Source organism: Alexandromys fortis, unplaced genomic scaffold, assembly GCF_014885135.2.
Source record: "Alexandromys fortis isolate MF-2015 unplaced genomic scaffold, M_Fortis_MF-2015_v1.1 scaffold_7, whole genome shotgun sequence".
NCBI lineage: Eukaryota > Metazoa > Chordata > Mammalia > Rodentia > Cricetidae > Alexandromys > Alexandromys fortis.
Genome location: NW_026067920.1, coordinates 134,600 through 162,500, shown reverse-complemented (window position 1 = coordinate 162,500; position 27,901 = coordinate 134,600). Strand labels below are relative to the sequence as shown.

Sequence of the window (27,901 nt, the reverse complement as noted above, 5' to 3'; positions counted from 1 at the left end):
AACAGAAAGTAGATCCTGGCAGCCAAGCCATCCAGGGAGTACCAGAGATGGCTGCTTCCCGCACTTGGACCACCACAGCCAGCCTGGGGTCTCCTTGAATCCCCTCCACTCCTCCAGCATGGCTCCTCCCAGGTTGCCATGGGCATGGAGACAGACTTGCTTGAGTGTGAACACTGGGCCCAGACCCCTGTGCAGTGCCCACCATCTTCCGATTTTCAATGAAGATGGGGGGAGTAAGGATGGCATGGTCTCAGGAGCCCTTATGCGTGGAGGATCTTCACCTTCCAGACGGTAGGGAAAGACAAATGGCCATTTCCAACAGGTGCCATCAATTTACTGGGTGCAGTGGCCCCCATCCAGTGCAACTTAAGTGCAGCATGGAGCATACATTCTTGTGCCCATCAAGGTGTCATTCTTCACTGTCTGTCACCCAGTTTTACAAATATGCTCCCACCGTGCGCCCTGCATGGGAGCAAGCCACATAGGCAGCATTGATGGGGAGGGTGAAGGCTTTGGCTCCAAGGTGAGCCCTTAGCGTGTTTTATTTCCTAAGACAGGAAAAGGAAATAATCCAGGAAAGGATGAAACACGCTGGAACTAGACAAGACTTCACATGATGGGCAGAGGTCTGCTGGCTTATTCAGAGCCCCTGGGCGTATGTGACTGCTTGTCCTCAGCCACTTGCTACCTGTGATGGCTCTCAGGAGAGACAATGTCCCTGTCAGCTTTTCTGAGGCCCTCTGTGGAACTCTGATGGAGGAGAGCCCACAAGAGTTCCAGACATTACCAAGGTGCCACGGCAGGGACCCCTGAAGCACAGAGCCAGCTGGAAGGGGCCTATTGGGGAACTCGGCCAGTGCTGGCTCAGTCCTCATCTCCAAGGTGACTCCAGTCCTCCTCCCCTTGCTGAAGCTAGTGCCTACTCCTATTCAGAGGCCAGCACAATCCTTGCATGTCCCTTTGAAGGACTGGCAAGGCAAAGCTGGGCTTTTCAGCCTGGGGAGGCTTGTGACTAGAGGAGCATGCACGAGAGAAGTCAGGTGGTCTGTGGAAGGTCAGAGAGAAAAGCGTGGGTGAGGAGTGTGGAGGGACGCAGATGGGCTCCGTTCACGCATCATGGAAGATTCTGAATGTAGACGGGTACTGCTGGTACCATTTGTGACTATTCTAAAAACCACAGGGGTTTTAGTATAAACTGGCATATATTTCAATTAACAATTTTAAACTATGGTAGAAAACAATGAGCAGGGTCTGTCCGTTCTGCCTGTACATTCTGTACCCATACATGCCACCCACCGAGGATCAGAAATATTCAGAGAAAGAACATTCATAGGCAGACCTCTTTCTCTGTCATCATTCCCTAAACAATATGGTGCAACAACTATTTACATGACATTAGGTATTATAATGAGTCTCAAGATGATTTGAGGTATATGGGAGGACATGCGTGGGTTACAAGCAAATATCACACCAGGAACATTCTGATAAGGAGCAGTAACAGCTACCATAATCGAGGAAGGTCTTTCAGCCTGGTGCAGGGTGACCCACTGAGAGGTAAGAGTCCCTGCTCCTGAGCAGGCAACTCAAGACTTTGTTTATACTCCAGTCATTATGGTCGTGGACAAGCATCCTAAGATGTCCTGGGAGGAGCCTCAAGGCCACAAGCCAGAAGCTTGCAGCTCAAGCCAGATGAGCTGAATTTGCCCTTCTGTCTTTATGGAGCACTGTCCGTCTATGGTGCTCCTGGGCATTATACCCACATGAGCCAAGAACCCAGCATGTCCCTCTGCAGTGGCACCCGATGCTGCTTTCTACTGAGAAACAAATGAGCATGAGGGCGGGGATGGATTTCTCTAATACACTGACCAGTTTCAGGGTCGCTTTTTCTACTCCTGGAGGCTAGCCTCAGCTTCAGGCTGTTTTTAGAAGTGTTTTTCAAAACATTTAATTCAAGGTAACCATGTGAAGATCAATACTGCATTCTCTCTCGTGCACCCTAGATTTGAGCCGTGGATCTGGGTGGGAGGAAATCTGGGCAAAGACTGAGAAACTAGAAAGAGTCCCACAAGAAGGGAAAAATGGGTTTTATGGGAAGGCAGTGAGTGGGGAATAATACATGACTTATGAGAGGGGAAGGAAGTACAGGGGGCAGAGGGTGTGGGGGCAGCAGGGAGATGCAGGATAGGAGTGTGGAAAGGGGAATCACACAAAACAAGACATGCATGAAATGCCCTAAGTACACCTGCTTCTCTGTATGCTAATTAATCAGACAACCTTACGTGACCCCCCTGGGGAGGCCCGAAACATACCGCAAGAGTTGCCTCAGAGGAGTCTTTGTGAGGCCAGTTGAGATCTGAGATAATGGGAAGGGACTCAGGGCTCCAGCTCAGTGGCTTTGGGTCAGGGTCCTGGTACCCACTGTTCTCATGAGGGCAGGTGTGGGTTATCTTGTTGGCCAGGACGATGCCTAACTTCCTGTTGGGGAGTTTATGAATCTCCTAGCTGTGTCCCGCTCTTTCAACTGTAAGCCCTCGGCTTCAAAGCTAGACTTCTAGGCTACTTCTCCCAGGCTGTCGAAGACTTTGACCCTTGCTACAAAGCCCTTCTGGACTGGACTACAACGAAACAGCAAACATTTTAAAGCAGAGTAGGCACTGTGGATCTTACAGAGTCAATTTCTTAATTTAAGCGTGCAGGGATCCCAGAGGAATGAAGCAGGAGGGCTGAAAGTGGCCAGGCCACATAGCCACTGGCCAGAGAAGCTTTGATTGCTTATGGGGGTAACATGTAGAGACCCTGACCACCTCCAAGGCTCCTTGGAGATGCAACAGGATGCTCTTCATATTTCTCCATACGCTTGGTTTGATTAAAGAAGGCTGATGGTTATGGGAGTGGGCTGGGTTCTCTGTGTAGCTCTATGAAAAACAGCATTATTTTGTCTTCCAGTGTTCTTTCTCCCAGTGGACTGCATTTCTTTTTTTTTCTTTTCTTTTTTTTTTTTTTTGAAAAAGCCTGGGTTAAAACTGGACTGCATTTCTTGAGAAGCATCCCTAGTCTTGTATCTTGACACATCTGCCAGTGCTTGAAGCCTGGCAGATGTTCAGCAGGTGCTGGAAGACGGTTGGGTGAGGTAAGTGGTGACAAGACCATCGATGCAATCGCTAGAGATGACCCCCCCAACCCCCAGCCATTCTTGAAGTATTTCTTTTTAAATTTAAGCCTTTCCTTAAAGGGCCGAGACTTTCCAGTAACGTATTTCCCTTTGCAGCATTCCTATAGTTTCAGGTTTATAGGACAGAAATCTGAGCCCTGAAAGGTCAGGGAATGCACGTGACATCCCTTGAGAAGCTGGGGGTCTCGCTGGATGATTGGTTAACTCTTCTGACCCCAACATGGGTTCTTCCCTTGTTAAGCAGAGGGGCAGCTCTCTCAGGCCTGGCAGCTACAAGCTAGCTAGGGAATTTGAGTGGTGGTTCTCTTAGGCTAAATCAGCCCCCTGAGCAGAGTTCAGCAGCAAGCACTCAGACTCAACGCCAGTGCTCACCACAACACGACGGGGTGGAGAAGGGAAGAGACAGGAGCAAGTATCAGCCATTCTGTGAGGCTGACTTCATGTGCAAAGCTGGGCTTCCTTGATCAAAGACTCTGTTGCACACAGGGGTGACCTCAGAGTGTACAGGAACTGAGATTCAGAAGGCAAATGGCTCCGTCAGCAAATGACTACAGAGCTCCAATGACCTTACGTCTCCCTCCTTTAGCCACTTCTCAAGGAAGAGACCTGATGGCCACAGCTTCCTAGTGCCCTGGGTTAGAACATGGCTACCTGAGTGTGGAATGGCAGTCTTTCACCACCTCCAAATCTGTCCCCAAGAGTCCATTCCAGCTTCTAAAACATCACATCTGCATTCCTTACAATCCTATGTTATATTCTAAATATTTTCAATGTGGATTAATGGTCTGATTCTCTTTCTACATTGAGAGGGATTCTTGTACAAGTTATATTATCATCCCATTTCCCTCTGTTACAAATAATGGCAAGACAGACAATCTAAGGACACCACCCTCACTGTGCCCCCTGTGGGGCCCCATACTCCTATACATACAATGCTCATTCCCTTTCTGGTTCCTACCACCATTTCCTGTTTTCAGAATGATTTTCCTGTCTTGTGCCTTGTTTGGTTCTCAGGCGATCTCATAGCAAAGAGCAGCCTCCATTATTGCCTTCTTATAGATAAGGAACCTGAGGCTTCTGGGAAGTCCGACAGCAAAAGTTACCCATAAACCAACTTTATTCTGCTCCTATTTGAAAGAGAGTCAAAAATCCCACACTGGTTTTGAAGGCCACTTAACCCTTTGAACTGTCCCTGGCCAGCCTATTAGATGGGACATTGTTGAGTTTGTACAAATTTGCTGTCTTTGGCACCCCTGCTAGGGCTCCTGATTCTCAGCTGAGGAAATCAAAGTAACAAGAATTTCTTTTTACTCCATTGACAATTGCATTCCTTATAAATAGCTCTGTGTGGGGTGGGGAAGTGGTACTGAACCTGGGCAGGAGGTCATAAGCTCTGTGCCCTTAACCTCTGTTGTCCACAGGCTCAAAGATGTCATAATGTAGTAGGACCTTGCTAAGGCACTCCCAAATTCCCTGACTTTATATTTGTACAATTCTCTTCTCTTCTGCTTCCTAAAGAGTTAACTACCTGCTATTCTCAGAGCCACGCTCCTTGGAGTTGAAACCCATGATTAAAATCCTTCGTCAGCCTTCTGCTTTCCACTTGAATCACCCTGACTTCTGAGTCTCATTGTTCCCTTTGTCTGCCATGTGCCTCTTCATCCCTCATGGATCAGCAGCCTCTAAACAGAACTCGGGGTGGAAGGCTTGCGAATGCAGCGGGTCGCACAGGGACAGGGATGCGTATAGGCACGCCGTATGAATGGGATCTCGCCTTAGTAACTTCGGACGTCATCTGGGGATACAGGAGCCCAAGGTCAGAGGAAGGACATCAACTGTGAAATTAGATCCACGTTCGCATTCTGATTTTTCTGCTCCTAGCTACAGGGCCTTGAGCTTGGTCTTTGTTGGATTCGTTTCTTCAGCTAGAAAATGAATAGAGCCGATAATGCTTCCTCTGTAGGTTACTGTGAGCGTGAGAGAATTTCCTAGCACGAGTCTGATACAAAGCTAACAGCCATTAAATGTTGGTCCTCTTCTCACACCCTTGCTGGGGTCCTCAGTCAACCTATATGATCCACACTAACTTAAGAGCTGGTATAAGGTCACATCTGCTGTCTCCAAAGCCCAGGGACTGTGACATTGGAGTTGGGTGTATGGAACACATCTCAGGTCTGGGTATGAGCCTAGGAATTAAAGAATAGACACCCCACCCAGAGGGGCCTTGCCCTCCTCAATTCTCTTTCTCTCCCCACCCAGGGTTTCTGTCTAGCTATTTGGAGCCCTGACCTCTGAGCCCTTTGCTGCAGGGTGACATCCCAGTTTAAGAATCCTGAAAATCTCCTTTGTGTGTTCCCATGTTTCAGGCAGCCCTCTCTAACCTAGCAATACTGAAATGAGCACCTGCCTCAGTTTCCCTGCTAAACTAAATGGCTTATCCGATACTATGGTTTTGCCATCTACCCGTCTGCCATGCCTTTAACTCCCTGAGACGTGTGCCCTGCCCCACCAGCTCACTGCGGATATCCCTAGGGACAGAGCCTGGAGACCCATCACCCAGTGCTGGTTATCCCCAGGATTCAGTCAGGTTACTGGTGGTCTGCTTCGTGCACCCCTAGTTTTTACTTCCCTCCATCATGATCTCCTCAAAACACCTGGTGAATGGACATGGCACCCCCACCCCACATCCCAGTGACACTTTACATCCTCAATGCCTGTGCGCACACTTTGCTCTCAGGGCACTCAATCCCGTAACTCAGTCATGCGGTCATTCCTTTATCAACAGGCATGCTCAGAAAGGACAGGAGGGTCTGTCTTGTGTCTCTAGCATTTATCATGGAATCTCTGCCTTTGGCTTTCCAGCTCCCCATATGCTCTTGGTCCACAGAGCTGCAACACACACACACACACACACACACACACACACACGTGTGTGTGTGTGCACACTAAACCAGTGAATAACTGAGAGTCCTAGAACCACAGGCTTGTGGTCTTTATCTCCTAGGACCAACTTTCTGCGATGCTCTGAGAGTCTGTCTTCTGGGGATTCAGGTCAGCACTGATGGTCCAGGAAGCTGACAAGAGACAAGCTCTGGTTGTCACATTTTCCTAACAGTAAGTCCATGACCAGTAGTCAAAGCCCAGAGAGGAACAGTTCGGTCACACACTACTACTTGACAAGCTAGTGTAGCCAGCACAGGCCAGGTGAAAGAGACAACAACTAGCCTACGGTACAGGCTATCAGGGGGCTTCAGGAGAACGCATGCGCAGAGCTCAGCCTGGCAGCTGGTTCTCAGCCACACTTCAGTCAGACTGTCATTGCCATCACTACACACCTCAACAGCCCCTTGTGCAGACAGGACTCAAGTGTAGCCACTCCTTGAGAAACCTGATTAAAGCCTCATCTTCTCAGGGACAGAAGTACCCTTACTTCCACTGCCTCAAAGTCCTACCTAGCAGGACTTTGCCTGCACATCCCTGTCCTCTCACGCTGACCAGACTGTCCCCAGGGCTGCAGATGACCCCAGTCATTGGGGAGTTATTGGTGCATGCTGGCTGATGAGGAATAAAGACATGGCTGAACAAGGAGAGGCCTCTTTCTGTCTCTTCCCCTCAACAGGGCACAGCAGTCAGCTTGGCTGGCCCAGTGTCCACTCTACAGGCTCAAATGCTCCCATGAGCATAGGCAGCAGGGACTAGATTGGTCTTGCTTTTTGCTTACACAGCCAGGTTTGCCCACAAAGCCTGATGAATAAAAATAGGTAATGTCTGGATCCTGACTTAGTCTCTCAATGATCACCAAACTGGGCCAGTGCTAGCCTAGCCATTCACAGCCTCTGGAGATGCAGATTCAAGAGGCCTGAGGTGCAGCTTGGATCAAGATGCTATGAGAGGACCACAAGGCACTGTGATCTACAGCAGCCTCCTCCTGCAAACCACTGCTGGGGAGGTAGAGAGACCATCACCAGGGGCATTCAAGTGCAGCTGGGAGCCATGGAAGCCTCAGTCCCTCATTTAAGGGTGGATGCCTCGAGCTTTCCTGCGGGTGCTTTCTAGTCTAGCATTTCATAGTTTGACTATTTTAAAATCCATTTGTTTGAGGTTTTCAGGGTGTCACTGGATATTGCATAGTAGAGGCTTACAGAAAAAGAGGAAACTTCCCAACAAACAAGGTAGATAGTCTGTGCTTGTTTATCTTTGATTCCTAATCATGGTGATATTGGCATTGACAGGCATAGTGACCATAGGGGTAAGAGGTTGCTCTGGTGACAATTGTGCAGTGAGATTTTCAGCCCAGTGTTGAAGAGGGCAAAACAAAATGGGGGTAGAGGACTTGAGCATCTGTGGGGGTACCCAGAAGGATGCAAGGCTCTCATCCTAGAGACTCCTAATGGCTCAACACCAGACAATGACTACCCAAGACAAGGCAAGGCTCTGCATTGCGAATGGAGACTGGGAGAAGACCCTCAAGCCCTACCTACGTCTTCTACGCCAACTGCTGCCGTGCCTCACAGAAGTGCCATTTGCCCGATCAGTACACACGTGGTGATCACAGCTGTGGGTAGACCAGGCCCAGTAGCAAAGCATGAGGCTGACAACAATATAAAACCCAGAGCCCCTGTCCACCTGTGGTGGGCCTAGGTTCCAAGATAGGCATCTTTGGCTCTGGTAAGAGAAACGGACCTTTGGAGGAAAAAAAAAAGTAGAAAAGGCAAGTGCTTGCTTATGTGGGTGCAGTAACCATAGAAACTCTGTGCACATTCTCAGGCCGTGTGTGCGGGGCCCAACCTGCACCAGGATCTGCTTAGTTCCTTTTAAAATATGAAGGAAAGCAGCAGATATTTGGAAAGAGCCTCTAGCACAGAGGAGAGATAAAGAGAGACACAATGCAGGGGGACTCCACTCCAGTGTGAGGAAGCAAGCGTGGGATGTCATGGGAAGGTGAAGGCACGGAGGAAAAGTTCTCAGCAATTAAAACTAAGAGCATCACAGTACGGAGTGCGCTAGGAGGGGTGGGTGTGGGCAGAGGACACAAAGGGCATGGAAGCAGAAAAGAAGCCCATGGGAGGTTACTGGAGCAGGCACGCTAAGGGTAGCAGGTGGGGGAAATGGGACAGCAGAACTTATTAAAATAGTCTTTGTTCAAAATGCCTGTACTGGATAGTCTTATGACACAAGATAAGAGTCATCTGAGAGGACGGAACCTCAATTGAGAAACTGTCCCCATAAGATTGGGCTGTAGGGAAGCCTGCATTTTCTTAATGAGTGGTTAATGTGCGTGGCTCCAGCCCATCACGGGTAGTACCAGCCCTGAGCTGGGTGCTATAATGAAGCAGGCTGAGCAAGCCAGGGTGAGCAAGCCAGTAAGCAGCACCCCCATCATGGCTCCTGCTTCTGTGCCTGCCTCCAGGTTCCTGTTTCCAGGTTTCTGCTTGACTCCCCCGGATGATGGACTGTGATCAGACATGAGAGCTGAAATTAACCCTTTCCTCCCTAGGGTGTCTATATTCCTGCTGTTTACCAAGCAATAGAAACCCTAAGACAGTCAAGATGCAGTTGGAAGGGGACAAGAAGGCAGGGCATCTCCAGGATAACCCTCCTGCGGAAGCACCCCAGTCGATTCGAGCACTCTGCGGTTAAGGAAAGCTTTACTGGAAACCCTACTGGGCCCAACCGTACACCTCCATTCCTTTCAGAGGGCCAGGGAAACTGCTACTTTCTGCCGTTTGAGTTGGGTCTTCCTTAAAGTGGGTGGTGTAGTTGTAGAGGAGGGAGCAAGGAGGATTCCCCAGAGTTGCCTGAGTAGTGTGAGACGGTGGGAGGGTGGGGCTAGTCTATGGAGGGAGAGGAAGGGAGAGTAGTGCTGGAGGTAAGAGCAGATCAGAACTGAATCTTGGTTGGACCCACACGTCAGGGGCTTCTGAATGCAGCAGGGAATAGGTCTTCATTTTAGGGGACACAGTCGTCTGCTTGGCATGATGGCTGTTGTCTGTAGACCCCAAGGCTGAACACAACACACCCGGTGTCTCCATGGTGACAGTGGTTCCATGGAGTTAGGTCATTCTCATTTTACAGACACAGACGCTGAGCCTTAGAGAGCTGAAGTCACTTGTTTAGCTTGTCCATGTCACAGCACTTCCTGACATCCTGGTCAGCTCACTTCCCACAGGGCTATCACACGTGGGAGCAGCTGGCTGCCCGTCCCATCGCCGGGCATCGTGTCCTAGGTGGGATTATTGCAGCATTCTCGATTTTCAAACACGTTAGACTTTCTCTTGATTTCTTTGTTCTTGCATGGGCTTTTGGTTCCCTCTTCTTCGACCTGTGTTTCCCTTCCCTCCCACTTGGGTGACTGTCCCTCACACTACAGTGCAGATATCAACGTCTCTAGAAAGATTTCCATTGCATGTGTTCCCCACAGCTGTCCTGCCCCTGGGTTTCCTTAAAGCCATATAGGGCACACTTGTTTTTCAGGCCACTCCTCTGTGCTCTGACACTTGTGAGTATCCTGCCTGTAAAAGCTTTCCCTGACTCCTCCCTTTGGGGGTCCAGTGTACTAAGAAGCCCAGATAATTATAAGTGTTTAATATATGGAGGTGAGGTTTATGGATGCCAGGCACCTGCCATGGAAGACAGTATTTGCAGGAGAAAGCAATGCAGTGGGCGGTTTAGCCAGGGAGTGGAGGCACAGTCCTCAGGGGCGTGTGACTCACCTCCAGAATCGCCTCCCTTCCTACTCCTGCTCACAGCATTCCTCAAAGGGCAACCTTACTAATCATTTCCCCCGCGGCCCTTCAGAAAGAAGATAGCTAGGCTCAGACGAGCCTCAAAGGCCTTCTTTACAATTCCATTTGACACGACTTCAAAAACCGTTAAATTTATCTCTGCTTCCTTTGCTCCCTTGCTTGCAGCTAGAGCTGGTATGGCTGGACTGACTCTGGAGGTAAAGTGCCCCCACTGGAGGGATGAATCACCACATCAGAAGTTCAAGTGGCCAGGAGCCTTGGAGCTAAATCAAAATGGAGACTGTTTTTGATGTACAGAGACCTGGAAGTCTGGAGAGGTGGTTCACCCTAGCCAGACACCATGAGTGCTTGACGGGCAGCAGGAGTCTCGTCTACGCTCCTCCCAGCCCATAAATAAGCATAGGCTGAATGCCTTAGTTTCTGCTCTGTTACTTGGAAGGTACAACATGACCAAGGCAACTTATGAAAGAAAGCATTTAATTGGGAGCTCGCGTACTGTTTCAGAGGTGAGCCCATGACCATCATGGTGGGGAGCATGGCAGAAGGCAGGCAGACACGGCACTGGGGCGGAAGCTGAGGGATTCCATGTTTAGATAACAATTGTGAGGCCGGGAGAAAGAGCTAACTGGGAATGTCATGGGCTTTTGAAATCTCAAAGCTCACCTCCCAGTGAGGTACCTCCAATAAAAGCACATCTCCTAATCTTTCCCAAACAGTTCCACTAACTGGGAACCAAGTATTCAAATATATGAGCCTATGGAGACCATTGTCATTCAAGCCACTAATGACCATTAGTGGGGTCCTGTTAGATTCTTAGAAGCACTAGAAGGTTTAAGTTCAAAGGTCAAAAGGGTACCTTTCCTCCTCCCTGATGGGGGTGGATAGACTCTGCATTTGAACATAACAAAGAGGAGACTTTTGATCTTGTGTTCCGGGAAGTAACAACAGGTGAACAACCGATTGACTAGAACATGAAATAGAGAGAGGTGGAGGAAGGAGTCTCGTGTGGAAAAAGCTAACTCTAGTGCCTGGCAGGATAGAAGGCACCTTAAGAAGGGCCTTGCCCTCGACCCTTGAAGGACTAAGCAATTAAAGGAAATGAAAGGAAGCAGGAGAAGCATGGAGACACATTCTGAGAGGGGTTCAGGGATGATCCGGGGATGGAAGTTTGGGGTATTTCAACTTTATGTCCCCTGGCTTAGCTGTTCTGGGGGAAGGAGGGTGACTGAAATGTTAAGGGGAAATGGGAAATGGGTCACCAAGTTTTCCATGTCACCCTCCTGGGAAATCCAAACCTTGTCATGGGGGAAACCATGCAGCTGCCATCTTGTGTGGAAAGCCCGTATGTCTAAAGAGGACTGGATGTCTTTTGGTAATGGTGTTCAGACTTCGGTGTAACATTAGGAATACAAGGTGGGTCAGGAGAATGCTTGCCTTATAAGCACGGTCTCCTAGGCATGCTGCAGTGTGGTGGGTGGGTGGATTCCTGGGCTTGTGGGCCTCATTCTGGCATGCTTTGTGAGTCCTGGGCCAATGAGAGACACTGCCTCAAAATAAAAAGGTGGAAATTGCCTAAGGAATGACAACTAAGTTATCCTTTGACCACCACATGAACATACACATGTATGGACCCAAGATGCACACAAACAGATGTGTACACATATGTACAAAAACACACACAGAGAAAAGAGAAAGGAAGTAAAGAAGGAAGGAAGGAAGGAAGGAAGGAAGGAAGGAAGGAAGGAAGGAAGGAAGGAAGGAGGCAGAAGAAGATGGAGACACAGAGAATGAGTATACAAAGGTGTTCATCTTGTGACTGCTCTCAAACAACCTGGTATTTTCTTGCGCTATAGAAGCCGGCAAGGCAGTACCCACATGAGAATCCTCCTTCTATGATGAAAGGTGTAACTTTCAAGTCAGGGTGACTGACGACATTTTTCCCAGGTGAAAATTCTTGAAATATATTCTCACAGATGAATATTCTCTTGATAAAAGCAAAAAGCTCTCTCCTTCCTAAATTTCAGAGAAGTCTGTTGGGTGCTAAGTCAGGAAGTTCACTGAAAACAAGAACTTTTATACTCCTGGGGTGGAATTCATTTGAGATACATAGAGACCAAGAGGGACTGACCCCTCAGGGCTCTGTGCTCTGGGGTGCCCTTCTTGATCTTCCCACAGGGGACCAGAGGTCCTACTACACAGATGTGGGCTTAAAGCCGGGAAGCTCGGGCCACGGCCTCAGTGCCATAGGCACTGGAGTCAATCCTCTCCAAGACTGAGCTTTCAACCTGGACAGAAATGAAACTCTCATTCTTAGTGTTGAGCATGAGTTAAGTGGTGGCTAACACCAACTTCATACCACCCACATGTCTGCACCAACTTCATACCACCCATATGTCTGCACCAACTTTATACCAGCTGCATGTCTGCATCAACTTCATACCACCCACATGTCTTCACCAACTTTATATCAGCTGCATGTCTGCACCAACTTCATACCAACTGCATGTCTGTGCCAACTTCATACCAGCTTCATGTCTGCATCAACTTCATACCACCCACATGTCTGCACCAACTTCATTCCAGCTGCATGTCTGTGCCAACTTCATTCCAGCTTCATGTCTGCACCAACTTCATTCCAGCTTCATGTCTGCACCAACTTCATTCCAGCTGCATGTCTGCACCAACTTCATACCAGCTGCATGTCTGCACCAACTTTATACTAGCTGTATGTCTGCACCAACTTTATATCAGCTGCATGTCTGCACCAACTTCATGCCAGCTGCATGGCTGCACCAACTTTATATCAGCTGTATGTCTGAACCAACTTTATACCAGCTGAATGTCTGCACCAACTTCATACCAGTACATGTCTGCACCAACTTCATACCGGTGCATGGCTGCACCAACTTCATACCAGCTTCATGTCTGCTCTAAGAGCCTGCTGTGTATTCCATGGCATGTGGACCAACCATGGGAGAGACACCACTATTAAACCTATTGTGTAGCTAGGAAACACTCTCTTCGATGTTCACCAGCTTATCCAAATCCCCTCTGCACGGTAGTGACTGGATACAGCCTGGGGCTGGCTGGCAAGAGATACTTAGCTGTGGTGTGGTGACTGCGTGGGTCCCTTCCCCAGAAGGTCACTCCTTCTGTGACAGTGGCATGCATTGTCTCTGCTTTCTAATGTCATGGGTAATTGTTTTGATTTAAGGTCTTTTATAAACACTTTCCCCGTTGGGACTGCATTTATAGCACTAGAAGGAGTTATCTTCTTAAGCAAACACAGAGTGTTTGTTTTTGTGGTCACCACAAAATGACCACAGAATCAACCTTCATGTTTCCCCAAAGGAAAGCACACATACATTAGTTTTTATAAACAAAACAGAACATGATGAATAGCAATGAGAAAATCGGAGCTATGTGGGATTGAAGACTCTGAGTAGTTTGACTTAACTGCAATCAAAATGACAAATTATTTGGGAAAGTGTCTCTTGAGAACGTGGCAAATTAAAAGGTCTAGAAATAACACTGTCAAATCTATCTTCCAAAATGTCACAGAGGGAAGACAGCGAAGAGGATGTGTCAAGAGGTGGATCTTTCTTTCAAAAAAAATTGTCAGCAATTTGGGAAAAAATTAAGATAATCATTGGGACTTGAGAATTGCCTTAGGGCTTTAAACATTTCCTACCTGGCAGAGGACCTGGGCTCTGTTCCCAGAACCCACACAGTAACTCACAACCATCTGTAACTCCCGTTCTAGGGGATCTGATGCCCTCTGCTGACCTCTGCAGGCACCGCACCCAGCGGTGCACAAACATGCATGCAAGTCCTCATTCATTCTCAGAAATTAAAAATAAACAAACCTTTAAATAGAAAGGGGGAAACATGATAGTTGTTTCTAATAAAACTCTCCACTGACTCCCACTGTGCCAAGTGGCAGTGGCAGCATCTTGAGACCACAACCCGTCATGGATGTCAGTGGGGGGAAGTGATGATGGCTGCTAGAGAGGAAGGGGAGACCATGGCCCTGAGGATGCCATCAACAGCCATCAGTTTGAACTATCTAAGTAAGCAAGTGATAAACACAACTGGGAAGTGAAAAAGTGTCCCAGATCAGCATACACCAATCTGCCAATCACCAGTTGGAAAACAAAATGCAGAAAAGAAATTCCATTAGCAACAAAACAGAATAGCTTGGGAGTCAATACACAGTCACAGCGTCTGTTTTCTTGGCAAAGAATGCAGCAGCAGGGCTGGGAATCAGTGAGTGGCCTAGCTTGTGTAAGGCTCAAAACCCTGCATCCAGGGAAGTAGAAAAAGACAAGATCTCCTGAGTAAAATGGGAGCATGGGGACTTGGGAGAGGGCTGAGGGGGAGGGGAGAGGCAGGGAGCTACAGCTATAAATAATAATGGCAATAATAAAAAGAAATGAAATACAGCACTCCTGTCACTACAACTAAGTAATATTAAGGAGCACCAAAATGAGTAGGGAAACATGCTTCTCAGCAGAAAATCGGGAACCGATCTCAGCCTTCCCAAATCAGTGTATCGGTTTAATGTAATTTGGATCGAACATTCGATAGCGGTTTTATTTGAGATGAGAATGGTCCTGTGGGTCCCTGGGGATAATGAGCAAAGGAAAGATTCCAGCTTTGAACAGTAGAGGCAGAGGGGACTGTGCTGGACACAAAGACACACACTATTTAACCCTTTCAGGGTGGGCCCCAGGGACATGATGGGCACGTGCTAACTTGATATGTGTCTAAGGGCACCGCAAGCATGAATGGGGAAGGGGTGTTTGACCTAAGAGGTACCTTAGAGAAACTGAAATAAAGGCGGGGAGGAAAAGCACGTGTGGGTGGGTTTTATACCGTATTCTGAGAGTCAAGTGTTCTAACAGGCACAGCGAGGGAGACGGCTGGGTAGATAAAGAGCTTGCCCTGCCAGCGTGAAGGGCACAGCTCTGAGCTGGAACAACTTGGATATGAAGTGTGTGGTTGGCATCCCTGCCTGGAAGAAGAGGCCAGCTCTGAGCTTCCACTTGCCCAGCCCGATGCTTCAGCCACAGCGGCTGCCCAAGTGTGTCCACACCTCCCGTTCCATTTTTTTTGCCTATGGTCTCCATCCAAGTTCCTTCTTTTTCATCTTTGTTAGAGAAATGCTTCATTAATATGCCTTTTAATATGTCCCTCAGAAGCAAAAAACTGTCACAGAAACGTCCCACCACCCCTGGTTTTACAAGTCTGGTGAAATTTATGGCATCAATTGGACCAGGATCACTCTCTGTCTTCTGCCATCCCAGTCCAAAAGTGACTCTCACCACTTCCTCCCTCCTTTGTGTTTCAAAGAACCCACCCGAGTTTTTAAAAGCGTAGATGTCTCCATCTTTGAAGGTAAATGAGAAACAGGATTAAAATAAAAGAATGAAATCCGCACACCTGGGGAAATGCCCGTGGCTCCCACTCACAAAACCCCAGAGGAGATGAAGAAAAAACTTTCGTCTGATGTTCTTTCCCTCATCAAAAGCCCAATTGCCACCTTCACAGAGTGCACATGAAAAAATACAACAAACAAATCCAAACCCAAGATGCTTACTTAGCTACGCACAGTCTCCTAGCCCAGTGAATCTCGACCTGTGGGTCGCGACTCACTTGAGGTCGCATATCAGATATTTACATTACAATTAGTAACAGTAGCAAAACCACAGTTCTGAAGTAGCACTGAAATAATCCTATGGTTGGGGGGGGGTCACCACAATGTGATGAACAGTGTTAAAGGGTCGCAGCGTTAGGAAACAATGTTGAGAACCACTGTTCCAGCCAGAGCCAGCTCAGACTAGAAAATCCAATTTGATGGGGAGTATTAGGATTTGGAGGTGGTGTCCCCCTGAGAATGAGACTCATGTGTTGAAGGCTTGGTCCGCAGTGTAGTGTTCCCAGGGGACACTTTGGGAAAGTGACCCACGAGGGCTCTGACCTTACCAGTGAATTAACATCTATGTGGTTGGGTTCACTGGGGCAATGCCTTTGAGGAATAGATCTTGTTACCCTCTGTCTCTCTGTCTGTCTGTGTCTCTCCCTGCTGGTCTCTCTCTCTTTCTCTTTCTCTCTTCCTTTTTATCTCTCTGTCTCGCCCTCCCTTCCCACCCTCCCTCCTCACTGCACTGGGGGAAGCATCTTCCTCTACCGTGCACGCTGTCATTAAGTCCCACCTTAACACAAGCAAGCCCTCAGTGATGCAGCTAGCTGACCGTGGACTAAATTTCTGACATTTAAATTTGAGTTTCACAAACCAGAATAGATGTTTGCTCCTTTAAGATGTTTTCCTCAGCTCTTTTATCATAGCAATAAAAAAAATAACACAGGGAAAGACAGCTTGCAGGGATCAGTGCCTTCTATGCTGGCCAGGTGGGGCGGTGGGCACAGCTGCTGGCCCAACATGCCAGAGTCCAGCTGATGTGCCCTGCTATTCCAGGGCAGCACTAGCGGCCGGGGAACAGAGGTGCTGGCTATGCTCAGGTCAGCTCTGCTTCTTTCCCCGTGGTCTCTAACCTGAGCCATTCGTTGTCACTTTGGTCCCTAAAAAGCTCCTGTTCCTCCACTCTGGCTCCTGACTTGGGATCTTGTACTATTACTACTCTACCTGGCTAACAGGTCAGCCACCCAGAGATTTCACTGACTCTTCCTAAGCTGCCGCAGACCATCACCCACAGATTCCTCCAATCCCATCTGCTCCTGCTTAACTGGGGCAATCCCTCTGGCCTTGGCTGAGATGCTGGTGAAACTGGACATCTCCGTGTAAGAGCTCTAGGTGATCTGATGCCCTTTTCTGACCTCCAAGGGCACCTTGTGCACCTGGTACAGGCAGACAATCTCAGGACCACACACACACACAAAATTAACGAGTAAAAGAAAATTTTAAAACCAGCCAATGGATACTTGAAGAGGTACTTAACTCCACTAATCAGCAGGAAAATGCAAATCAAAATCACAGTGAAGTATCACCTCCCGCCCTTACAATGGCCATTATCAAATGACAAGAGACAGAAGGTGGCCAAGACCTGAGCAAAGGGACGCAAAGGGACCCGGCCCAGCGGAGGTCTTTCTGCCTCTAAACAAGGGTCTTTCTAAACTGTTCTCTCTGCTTAGCCGGCTCCTCTTCACTTAGTCCCCGCCCCCAGCCCTGGCCAATACAAACTCTAATTATTTTTATCACATTCATTTCATATTACTTCTGCAGGAAAACCATTCTTCCCCCTGCAAGGCCAGCGTCCTGCTTCTTCCATCATCTGCCAGCCACTGCTAATTGCCTCCCCGTGGCTTCCATGAGTGCGGCGTCTCTTCTGGCTACCCATGTTTGCAGTAGCGGCAGCCAGCTCCAGCATCTGGCACACAGCTGATGGGGCTTCCTAGACTTGCTGAGGGGGTGGATAAGCTTGACACCTCTGGACTCTAGCAACCATCAGCAAGATGCACTCCCCAAGGCAGAGGAAACATGGAAGCAAACAGAAACCACAGAACAGGAGAGACCGGTGCACAAGGTGCTCTGAGGACAGATTTCTCGGCAACGTGCTCCCAGAGGAAATGGTATTTAGGTAGGACATGGGGATGTGGGACTTTGAGCCAGGCCTGCTACCAAGAATGCTGGGGAAGGGGTGACCTGCTAATGGTCACACAGCTCTTGCCATCTATAAAGCCTCATTAAGAGGAATGTATCTGGAGTACTGACTGCTGGACCCCAGCATCCAACTCAATGTTTTAACCATTTGTTAACTGACTAAGTGAATGAATGAAGTCGGAGCTGTCAGGAGGGCCTGGGCTAACAGAAAGGCCTCAGTATTGACATCCGAAAGGTTTGATGACCGACAAGGAAGTTAGAGTCCAGCAAAGCAAGCACTTACCGTTTTAATACCTGGAGAACAGGTCTGCTATTTATTAGCTTTAATATACACTTTTATACTGTGAGGGCTCGGGCTGTAGTTGCCATATTGTTTTTATTGTCGCTGACAAATGTTCACTTTGGGAACTTAAAAATATCTTTAAACGGAGGGAGCAAACGAACCTTTTAATGTGAGACCTCACCCCGGCAGACAGTTTCCACACGTTCACACTAATTATGGAAACTGTCAGGCACCAGACAATCGGAAGTACAGAGCAGGCATTGTTTCTGGTTTTGTAAAAGAGGAAAACAAGAGTGTGCCTGCAGCCACTCCAGACAAGGCACACAGAGAGGTGAGAGGCAGGTGGCTCGGAGACAATCTGGTCCAACTGAGATGTGAGGAGCCCTGCACAGGCTAACGGCAGGTTGGACGCCTCCCCCAGGGGAAGAGCTTGGATGCAAACCTGAGAGCCTAGTTCAACCCGTCACGGAAAGTTGTCTTCTGATCTCCGCATAGTGGACCTATGGAACCTCTACTGAGTAAGATAGGAGCTGGATCCAGAGCTAGTGAGGTCAGGCAGTGCACAGAAGCCCATGCAGAATTGACCCCTTTTTCCTAAGCTGGAACATCCCAGAGAAGCCAGTGCTGGGTTCGTGGCTGGGTGAGACACGCTGAGCAGACAGATGTGAAAGTCCTTGAGTCCTGCATTGTCCATCTCTCAGTTCCAGGTTCTAAGCTGTAGGCAGGATCTAGGCAGGAGGCAATGGTAAGGCTTTGGATGTCTCACTAAAGCATCCTTACCCGTGAGTGCTCTCCTGGTGCGCTTTCTCATTAAGCTGTCTTGTTGCCATACCCAGGTGCTAAGAGCTGTGGGCATCGAGCACTGTTAAGTACTCAGAGCAGTCAGTCTTTGGCTGCGTTAGTCGTGAGTTGATGCATCCTGTCCTCATCCTTCCTGCACTTGTCCCAGAGGAGGCCCGGAGAGGCCTCTGTATACCCAGGAAGCGTCTGGGCCACCCTCCTACCATCCCCCTCACCCATCACAGGTGGTAGGTACCATGGACTCGGTTTCCTTCCAGGTCTTGACCAATGCACAGATCCCTAACCCCAGACACTGCTGGCTCTGGCCACATGTGCCAGCAGCCACGGATTTCTGAGCCAGCCTCATCCTCCCCACTCCAGTTTGTTCCCTTTCCCTTACCTCCTCATAGCCCCTTCTGCCATGAATCCGCCCCGCTGCTGTGCCCCTGGAGCATCCTGCTGGGCTCAGTGAGCAGCCCCTCGCCTTCACCCTACTCATGCATCTTCCTCGCCCACATGGTTCATTCCTGCTCTCTTGGTGCCAGACCCTCTCAGTTACTACCACAGACACTGCTTTCATCTGGAGGCCTCTTCCGTTGTCTCATCCTGTCTCTATGGCTTCTCCTCTCCCAGACCCCATCTCCATTCCCTAACCCTCACTCACCCTTGGGCATGCTCTAGGGCTTAACCCCACTCTATACCAACCTAGATGAACTTAATTCTTTGCCAAGCCCACCAAGTAAGTACATTGTTGAACTGAGATTCTAATCCTTCCTGTTCCTCATACAGCAAGGGAAATTAGAAGACTGAACAAATATTTAGGGGAAAAAAAAAGACAAACTCAAGATTGTGGTAGGGTTAGTGAATTTCTTGGAAAGACACCCAAAAATGTGTAAAATGAAAAGAAAAGCAAGCTGCAGAACCATGTGTATGTCACGATCCTATGAAAACAACACAACTACAACTAACCAAATATTCGGGTAAGAAGCATATAGATTTTTTAGATTTTATTTATTTATTATGTAAACAGTATTCTGCCTGCATGTATGCCTGTAGGCCACAAGAGGGCACTAGATCTCGTTATAGATGGTTGTGAGCCACCATGTGATTGACTGGGAATTGAACTCAGGACCTCTGGGAGAGCACCCAGTGCTCCTAACTGCTGAGCTATCTCTCCAACCCCCAAGCATAGAGAGCAAAGCTTGTATAAATGCAAATTTAGCTGTTGTCATTGGTTGGTGAGCCGTGGACTTGAACCTAAAGGTTTGAGTCTTTATGTAATATTTATGCTCTAAGAATGTGTCCATGAATGTGTACTACACAAGCCCTCAGGAATTGCTACCTCAGAGAGGAGACTTCTGAGGGCTCCCTGTGGCCTGGTAACAGTGAGAGGAAAGCAGCTATGGTGGTCCGAAAAGCCACACTTACCTTTCCCAGGAGCTCAGGCAAGCCCAGCAGCTGCCCAACAAACACGCCGATGCAGATGAAGATGGCAGTCACCTGGCCCAGTGAGCCTCGGATCTCCTTGGGGGAGATCTCATTGAGGTACATGGGGAGCGCACTGAGTGCGATGCCTGAGGAAAAGACACAGCAGTGAGAGAGGCCCTGGCTCACACGTGGTCACAGGAAGAGCACTTACAGGTGCTGATGTGTCTCCTGCCCACGACACCAAGACCATGGGAGAGCACATGTCAGCTCACGGTGAAGATAACTGTCATGGGGGAAGAAGCAGTATGGGCCACAGTCATGAGTGTGTGCGATACTTTGAATGAGAAATGTCCTCCATAGGCTCTAGCATTTGCACATCTATTCCCCAATAGGTGGGTGGTGCTCTTTTGGAAGGTTTAGATGGTGTAGCCTTGCTGGAGGAAGCGCATCACTGGGGGCGGGCATTGAGATTTCAAAGCTTTGTCAACTTCCAGTGTTCTCTATTCTCTCACAACTTCCTGCCTCTGCTGCCACACTGGCTGCTGTGCCTCTCCACCAGGACAGACTCTTTTTCACCCTGAAACCATAAGTTGTAATAAACTCCATTCACAAGTCACTTTTGGTCATAGTATTTTTGTCACAGCAACAGAAAAGGAACTAATACAGTATAGCATTAACTTCTCTAGCTCACCAGCGCCGTAGGGGTGAGAGCAGACAGGAGGGAACTGCAGATACTCAGCATGCAAACACTGCTATTTGCTTGTAGCTGACCTTTTACTTAGAGACCAGGAGACGCGTGGCCTTGTGAACATGTGACCTCCACTGAAGAGATAGCAGTGATGAGAGGAGAGTGTAGAGGCCATAGGAGGGGCACCGGACACTGTGAAACTCAGGGACAAGGCTGATCTCTACATAGCGGGGCAAGACTGAACTGTGAACGGCTAACTGCCTTCATTCTGATTCTTTATATAAAATATGATAGCTGGAGACAGTCCAGAGAAGGGAGATAGTGTGGCGTGATGACCACCTGATTTAGGATAAGCCTGTGTGTGAGTCTCTGATGCATCCGGGCTTGCCTGCTACCATCTATCCAAGCTGACTGGTCCTCAGTAAGCATCGCCACTCCTAAGCAGCCTTGTTCAACTTCTGACCCTCTCCCCTGCCATTCATTTCCCCTAAATGTGTGGACCTCAGGGCTCAGAGAGCGCTCTAGCCCATTGTGCCCTTGAAGACTGTCCTTGGTTCTTCTGTTTTGAACCCTCTGTTCTCAGAGATCCTAAGCCGATTCCTACCTATGCTTCCTGCTTCAGTTCAACATCCCCTCCTGCGGTAGGAGATGGATTTGTATCTTCCAAATCATGTCCAGTCTCTATCCTCTATTACCCATGGCTGACATTATCTAGCGATAGGGTCTTTACCAACATCATTATACCTGGATGAGGTGATAATGGATGATAGGTTGTTAAAAACATTAATTATTTCTGAAACTTTCCATATCTTTAGCAACAGGAACCATGGAGGTTCTACTTGTAGCTATCATGGCTTGTGTTCTGGGAACTCCTACTGTGGCCGATGGGAAACTACCACAGGGAACGTGGGCAGCTCTGGGAAGGTCATGCTTGGGCCATGTCCAGTTCAATCTTCCACCAATGCAAAATTCCTGCTTTAAATTCTGCGGTCTATGTGAATTTGTCTCCAATGCTTTATTGAATCATATTTATTTCTATATAAAAAGTAGTATGTTGATGTTTCTCTAAATCTCCTAGGGGGAAAAAAATCAGAGATGGCCTACATTTCTAATCTGACTCAAATGCTCCACGAGAAACTAGGCGAACAGTCTTGTTAATAGATCATTCTAGAATGTTCAGGACTATCAGTAACATGGCTTTAAATTCTTTGTTTTGTTTTGAAGTAGAGTCTCAGATAGACCAGGCTGGCCTTGAACTCATTGGGCAGTGGAGCCTGTGAAAAATGACCTCAAACTTCTGCTCTTTCTGCATCCTTCTCCCATGTGGGTTGTACAACCCCATCTGGTTTCATACGGTGCTGGGTTGGGTTTCATGAATGCGAGACAAGCACTCCACCCACTGAGTTGTGTCCCCATCCCTGGACTTAAATTATTCTTTATTATAAGCACACAGCCGATCTAATTCAGGTCTAGTAGTTTTCCTTTCTTCCCTTACCTTAAATGCCCTCGTTTTGCTCTCTGTGCTCTAAGGGTTTGGAGAGAAGAAATTAGCATGACATCTCTGGGGCTTGGCACAGCTCCAGGAGGCTGTGTTCCAGAAGTCAGGGCATGTTTTAAAAGTTCCCCTGTTCTTCCTTTTCTTTTGCTTCTTTTCTGAACAGCTCACAGGAAAGGGGCCTAAAAGGCATTTGTTTTGAGTCTGTGGCTGTGGAGATTTGGAGAGCAACAAGTGCAGCATGCTTCTGCGAGGCAGGCAGAGCTGAGGAGAAAGCACCTGATGAAATATTAAAACCCCCAGAGAAAGCAGAGCAGGGGCCTCATTGGTGAGGCTGTCAAGCAACCTTCTTCTGTCTTGCTTCCAATCCTGGATATGCCCCTTACAAGCTTAGCATCAAGCATGCTGCAGCAGCACTGAGGATGAGAATACCCCCCACCATGCCTGCAGCTGAGGCATGCTTGGCTCCTGCTGGACTGAGCACTTTACACAAAGGATAATTCTGGCATCTTCCAGCCAGGGCAGGCTTTCTATTTGGTCCCTCCAGGGAGCAGCAGGGGGAGACTCAGACAGTTAGGAAGGCTGCCGTGCTTGGCCTCACTGCAGGCACACCCCCAGCTGGACCTCTGTCTGCTCTTAGCATGGGCCTTGCTTTGGCCAGAGAGACTGTGGCTAATGTGTTGCACAGCATTTGCACGTTAAGGCTTCCTCCTCCTGCTGTGCTTTGGAGCCCGTGGCATTCCATGAGAAGAAACCCCACTCTGCTGGGTGAGATCCCTCTACTCATGGATTCTATCTCAAGTGAGAAAGAGAGCCCAAACTGAGCTGACAAGATTAAGAGTACACAACACAGTAGATGGGCAGGCTCATTGGGTAAAGGTGATTACCACCAACCAAGCCTTTTGACCTGAGTTCGATTCCTAGAAGCTTCACGGTGGAAAGTGAGAATCTAATCCTGCAAGCCATCCTCTGGCTCCCACATATACAGACTGGCAAAATCAATAAAAGTAATATTAAAATATTGAGAATATAAAACAATTAGAGCTGACTGAGGCTTAGAAACTTTGCTCAGAGATCTGCAGGTTTAGGGAAAAACCAGTTTGTTTTGACAACAGCTTTAATCTGTAAACCTTACCCCCCTGGGCAGAATCTGGTCATTCTTCTCTGCCTGCCCTACCACACAGTCTTGCCCAAGTCATGCAGGCTGTCCCTGGTTCTCCTGAGCCCACTCCTGGATCCACTTTGCTCTTCATACACAAGTGCCCAAGAGGTGGCCTTGACTCAGAAAACCATCTATGGCCTCCCCTCTCAGCCCCTCCTGACTTCCCCTCATACTCGGCACCAACACTGGGTCCTAGCTGCGGGCTGCACCTTCTGGTTCTGGCTACCTTTCGTCCTCAGTTCCCACACTCTCCTCTCCAGCCTTCTTGGCCCCCCACTCATCCTCAGAAATGCCAATCACCTTCCTTGTCAGGCCCACAGCACTCCCGTCTCTACTGAGAGCCTGGTTCCTCAGATTTTCACTCAGTTCACTCTGGTCTCTGCTCACCTTTACCGGTCCTTCTATCTGGCTTTCCTACAAAAACAAAAACCTCCTTGCTAGCCTGCCTTCTGCCCTGCCTTGTTTGCTTCCTGGGACTTGTGCACAATAGATGCCATTTGCGCCAATGGCTGCGTTCTCCCCAGCACACAGCACATGGGGCATAGTCAGTAATCTAACACTTGGTGAATGAACAGGAGACTGAACTGCCAGAAGCTCAGAAGCCTTGGGCGAGCCGCATCTTCCCACCTAGACTATGGATTTTATAAAGAAGGCAGCAGACACACTGTAAAACAGCTCTACCTAGCCTGGGATTTTTTTTTTTCAGTTGGATGCTATAACACTGTGTAGAGGGACACTTAGCTACTAAGTGGGGTTCTAGAATCTTGGTCTCTTCCAAGTCTGTCTGAGCTCCAAGCACCTCTCCCCATTCCAGACAAGCCCTGGAAGTGCCCTCCTCCCCAGCTGGGCTGAAGTCTCACCTCCATCCACGCCCATGATGAACCGTCCCACAATGAGCATTTCAAAGGCTCCTGACTGGAGTGAGCAGGCCATTAGCAATGATGCCAAAATCGCAAATCCATTATTGGCCAGCAGCGTGTACTTCCTGGAAGGAGAAGTGGCTTGATGAGGACAATGCATGATGAGGCACATGTCGGTGGCGTCTGTCCTCCCCAAAACAGAGACGCCAGTCCCATCAGAAGGTCAATCGAGTGAGATTCAGGTGGTGAAATAAGCATGAGCTTAGGAATTAGGGTCATGGGTCACCCCCACTCTTAGCTGTATGACCTTGAGCCTGGCACCCACTCCCTGTTTCTCTGTTTTCGATGGGGTAGACAGGGGCACTGTCAAGTAGAAAGCTATGGATTCCTTGTGGAAGGATTTTATTTCACCAATTCTGAGTTTCATCTAGCATTTTATCAAGATAAGGTGTAAGTCACAATGCAGGAGCCGGGCTAAGTAGAAAAAACAGAAACCACTCAGTATTCCAGTGGAAAGATGTTAGCATGGGGCGTTGGATAACCATGTTAGAAGAGTGATTTATGTAAAGATTCTCTGAAAAGGGAGGTGCCGCTCTGGGGTGCTAGTGCCTTAGAGGCTCAGGAGGGGATCCCTGAAGAGCTGGCTCAGAGTGGTACAGCTCACTGGTACCACCTCTCTGATGGGCACTTAGTCTGCCTCTCGGGATTGGACAAAAACTGGAAGTTAGAATCAGTGGCCAAGGAAAGTCAGGCAAACAGAAACAGGCCGGAGTGTGGTGTCCAGACAATAGCTGGACAGTCTGTGTGGCCTCCTACAGTTCTAGCTGGTGGACCCTCTGTTTCTCTTCCCTCTCTCTCCTCCTCTCTCCCTTCCTCGCAACCTCCCTTCCTCCCTCCCTCCTTCCCTCTCCCTCAATAAAACAATCATATTCCTTAATACTCTATAGGCGCCTTAGATCTAATGAACTGCAGATATAAAGCTGGGTTGGAACCATCAAAGAGCCAGACAAATTCCCCTGACAATAATTACTCTTACTGCTATGTGTCGGGATAGCTATCTGTTTCAAGAATGTGTCCCTAAGCCCTTACAGAGGAGATCCCTGCTTTCCTTGGGGGCGGGGAGCTGGATTGTGCAATGGCTCTGTCTTTGAAGCGTGAGGAGGCTGTGTTTTCTTTTCCTCCCCTGCAGAACCAACGCAGCAGCTTCCCTGTATTCAAGCCTCGATTTGTGACAGGCTCTAAGCTGAGCGCCAGGTATGACAGAGGCAGGGCTCGTCCATACGGACGCTGACGAGTTAGGAAGTTGAAGAGTTTAGGAAGCATCCTCTCTTCGCACCTCCCCAACAGCAACAGCAACAACCACTAGGTAAATTAAGAAGCCTCATATTGTTTTTTAATTTATGAGAAGCAAAGGGTTTTCAAAGGAGAACTAGTGTATATTAAAGCCATGGTAGCTCATACGGAGATGCTACCAAGCCACCCTTCCAAAGCCGGCATGATGTGCGGCTATCATAATGGCGCTACCTAACAAACCCGAGCTTCACTGTGCAGCCTTAAACACTGTATATTCACTGTATACGTCACCTTGTGAGTTATATAATTGTTTCAAGTGTGTGGGGTTTTATCTGTGGTTATATCGGTGCACTGCATAAGTGCCTGCTGCCCGCATAGTCCAGAAGAGGGCATCGGATCCTCTGGAGCTGGAGTTATATACAGTTGTGAGCCCCCATGCAGGTGTGGAAACTTGGAGCCAGGTTCTCTGAAAGAGCATGGAATGGTCCTAACCATGGAGCCCTCCCTCCGGCTTCAAGTTGGATAATCTTGAGAAAACAGACCTGCAAGCACCTTAGTCAAGACCACACTGCTGAAGGAAGATCTAGCCCCCCAGGGACCATGACACAATCTGCCTGCACGTTTAGCTGCCATAGTCACTCACAAATAGGATTTATTCTCTCTACAAACATCTATTCATTCAACACAGAACTGAGCGCTGAGCACTAGATTCTGGCTTATAGGACAAACATGGTGACATCTTTATTCTAAAGTCTTCCCAATAAACAACACAGAACATGTCACATGCCAGCTGCACCGATGCTGTCAAAACAGCCGAAGCAGGGAAGGGGGTATCGCTTTGCACAGAGTGGACCAGGAAGTCTGTCTTGAAAGACAGCATGAGAGTGAAGGTGTGATGGAGGGATGGATAGCTAGCCAGGAACAGCCAGACATCTTTGAGGTCAGTATAATTGGCGGACCAGGGAGGCAGCAGCAGAAAGTGGGCAGGTAGAGAGGAGTGACAGACGTGTCCCTGGCGAAGGAGGTGGCCACAGATGACAAAGAAAGAATCAACTTGGCCTGACTTCTAATAAGACTGCTGGGTCTTTGGAGCAGTCCATGGCCAGGAGGGGGCAGAGTGGAGCCAGGAGGTCCTTGGAGGAGCTATCACAGCAGTGTGAGCAACGCTGGCCAGGCTGACAGCAAGGTAGACTGTGAGAAGCATCAAGATCCCAGCATATGTTCAGGACAGACCCGTTGGGATTCGCTGCTGGGCAGACAGAGGTGAAGAGCGAGGGAGAGGCCAAGATGTCTTCTGAGGTTCTAGCCTGAACCTCTGCACTGTACCCAGCAGCATCTTTGGTGCCTTGCAGGAAATGTTAGTCACATCTGAGTCAGACAGGAAGCGTTTGCAAACAGGGACGCACCCCCTCTAGCAACTTCATCATATTAAATCTTCCTTCCCAAAATAGCCCCGGCCTGACAGCCTCCCAGAGAGGATGGAAACCTTATTCGCAAATAATTCTCAAAGCTGACTCCCTGGGGCTCCAAGGTAGACTTTAATCATCGCGTTCCCATTTTCTCCTAAGGATGAACATAGCAACACAAACAAGGGGCATCAGTTTTGAGAGCAGAATCCAAGAGTCCCCTGCAACTCCGCCCATGGTGCCCGATTCACTGCTGGACGCTTCTTCAACGGTGTCTGCTCTTCCCTGTGTGACTCAGAAGATCACTAGCTCTCGGGCAGAGAGGAAAAGTGAGAGGTGGTGGGAGGTGATGGGCAGCGGGTCTTTGAGAAAGGTTCAGCATGAGGAGACTTGAACTGGATAAGGGAAGGTCAGGGAAAGCCCGAGAGCTGCCTTCTACAGGCTCAGCCTTTACAGGCTCGGGATTTGTGGGTGGAAGGCTTCCTATTCTGGTTTACATTTGTAAAGCACTTGTCAGTGCGCCCTAGTGAATGGAGAAGTTGTGTGTGTGTGTGTGTGTGTGTGTGTGTGTGTGTGTGCCGTCTGCCTCCACGGGCTCAGTGGCAACTCTAAAGCCATGATAGGCCAAGATGGTATCTTGCTCCGCATCAATCATCCTTTCTTGTTTTCCTGGCTTGAATTCTACTGTTCTTTGTTTCTTTCTATGTGCTCGATAGAGCGCAGTGGTTAAAGGTTGCCCTAGGAAGCATGTGCTTCTGCTGTGCTCAGCATGGCTGAACATGTTGAAGAGCCCGTATGAACTCAAGAGTGTCAACCTCCATCACTTTCCACTGTCCATTCTTCCCCAGTCCGCTGGGCTGGGCTTACAGGAGGCAGTCACCACTCCAGGCTTTATATGTAGATTCTGGGGATTCTGAACTCAGGTTCTTGTGCCCACATGGCAGGTGCTTTACCAACTAAGCCATCG

The 27,901-nt window shown here is 48.6% G+C and overlaps 1 protein-coding gene across 4 annotated transcripts in view; it reads right to left on the bottom strand.

The window, feature by feature from the left end:
- Positions 1-27,901, bottom strand: part of Slc2a9 (solute carrier family 2 member 9) — a 124,463-nt gene that overhangs the window by 59,274 nt on the left and 37,288 nt on the right. For all 4 annotated transcript variants that reach the window (XM_050140987.1, XM_050140989.1, XM_050140988.1 and 1 more), the window contains 2 exons: positions 24,236-24,360; positions 20,031-20,176 (listed from right to left, as the gene is read on the bottom strand). In XM_050140987.1, coding sequence (XP_049996944.1) covers positions 20,031-20,176; positions 24,236-24,360 — 271 coding nt within the window. The remainder of the gene's footprint in view (positions 1-20,030; positions 20,177-24,235; positions 24,361-27,901) is intronic.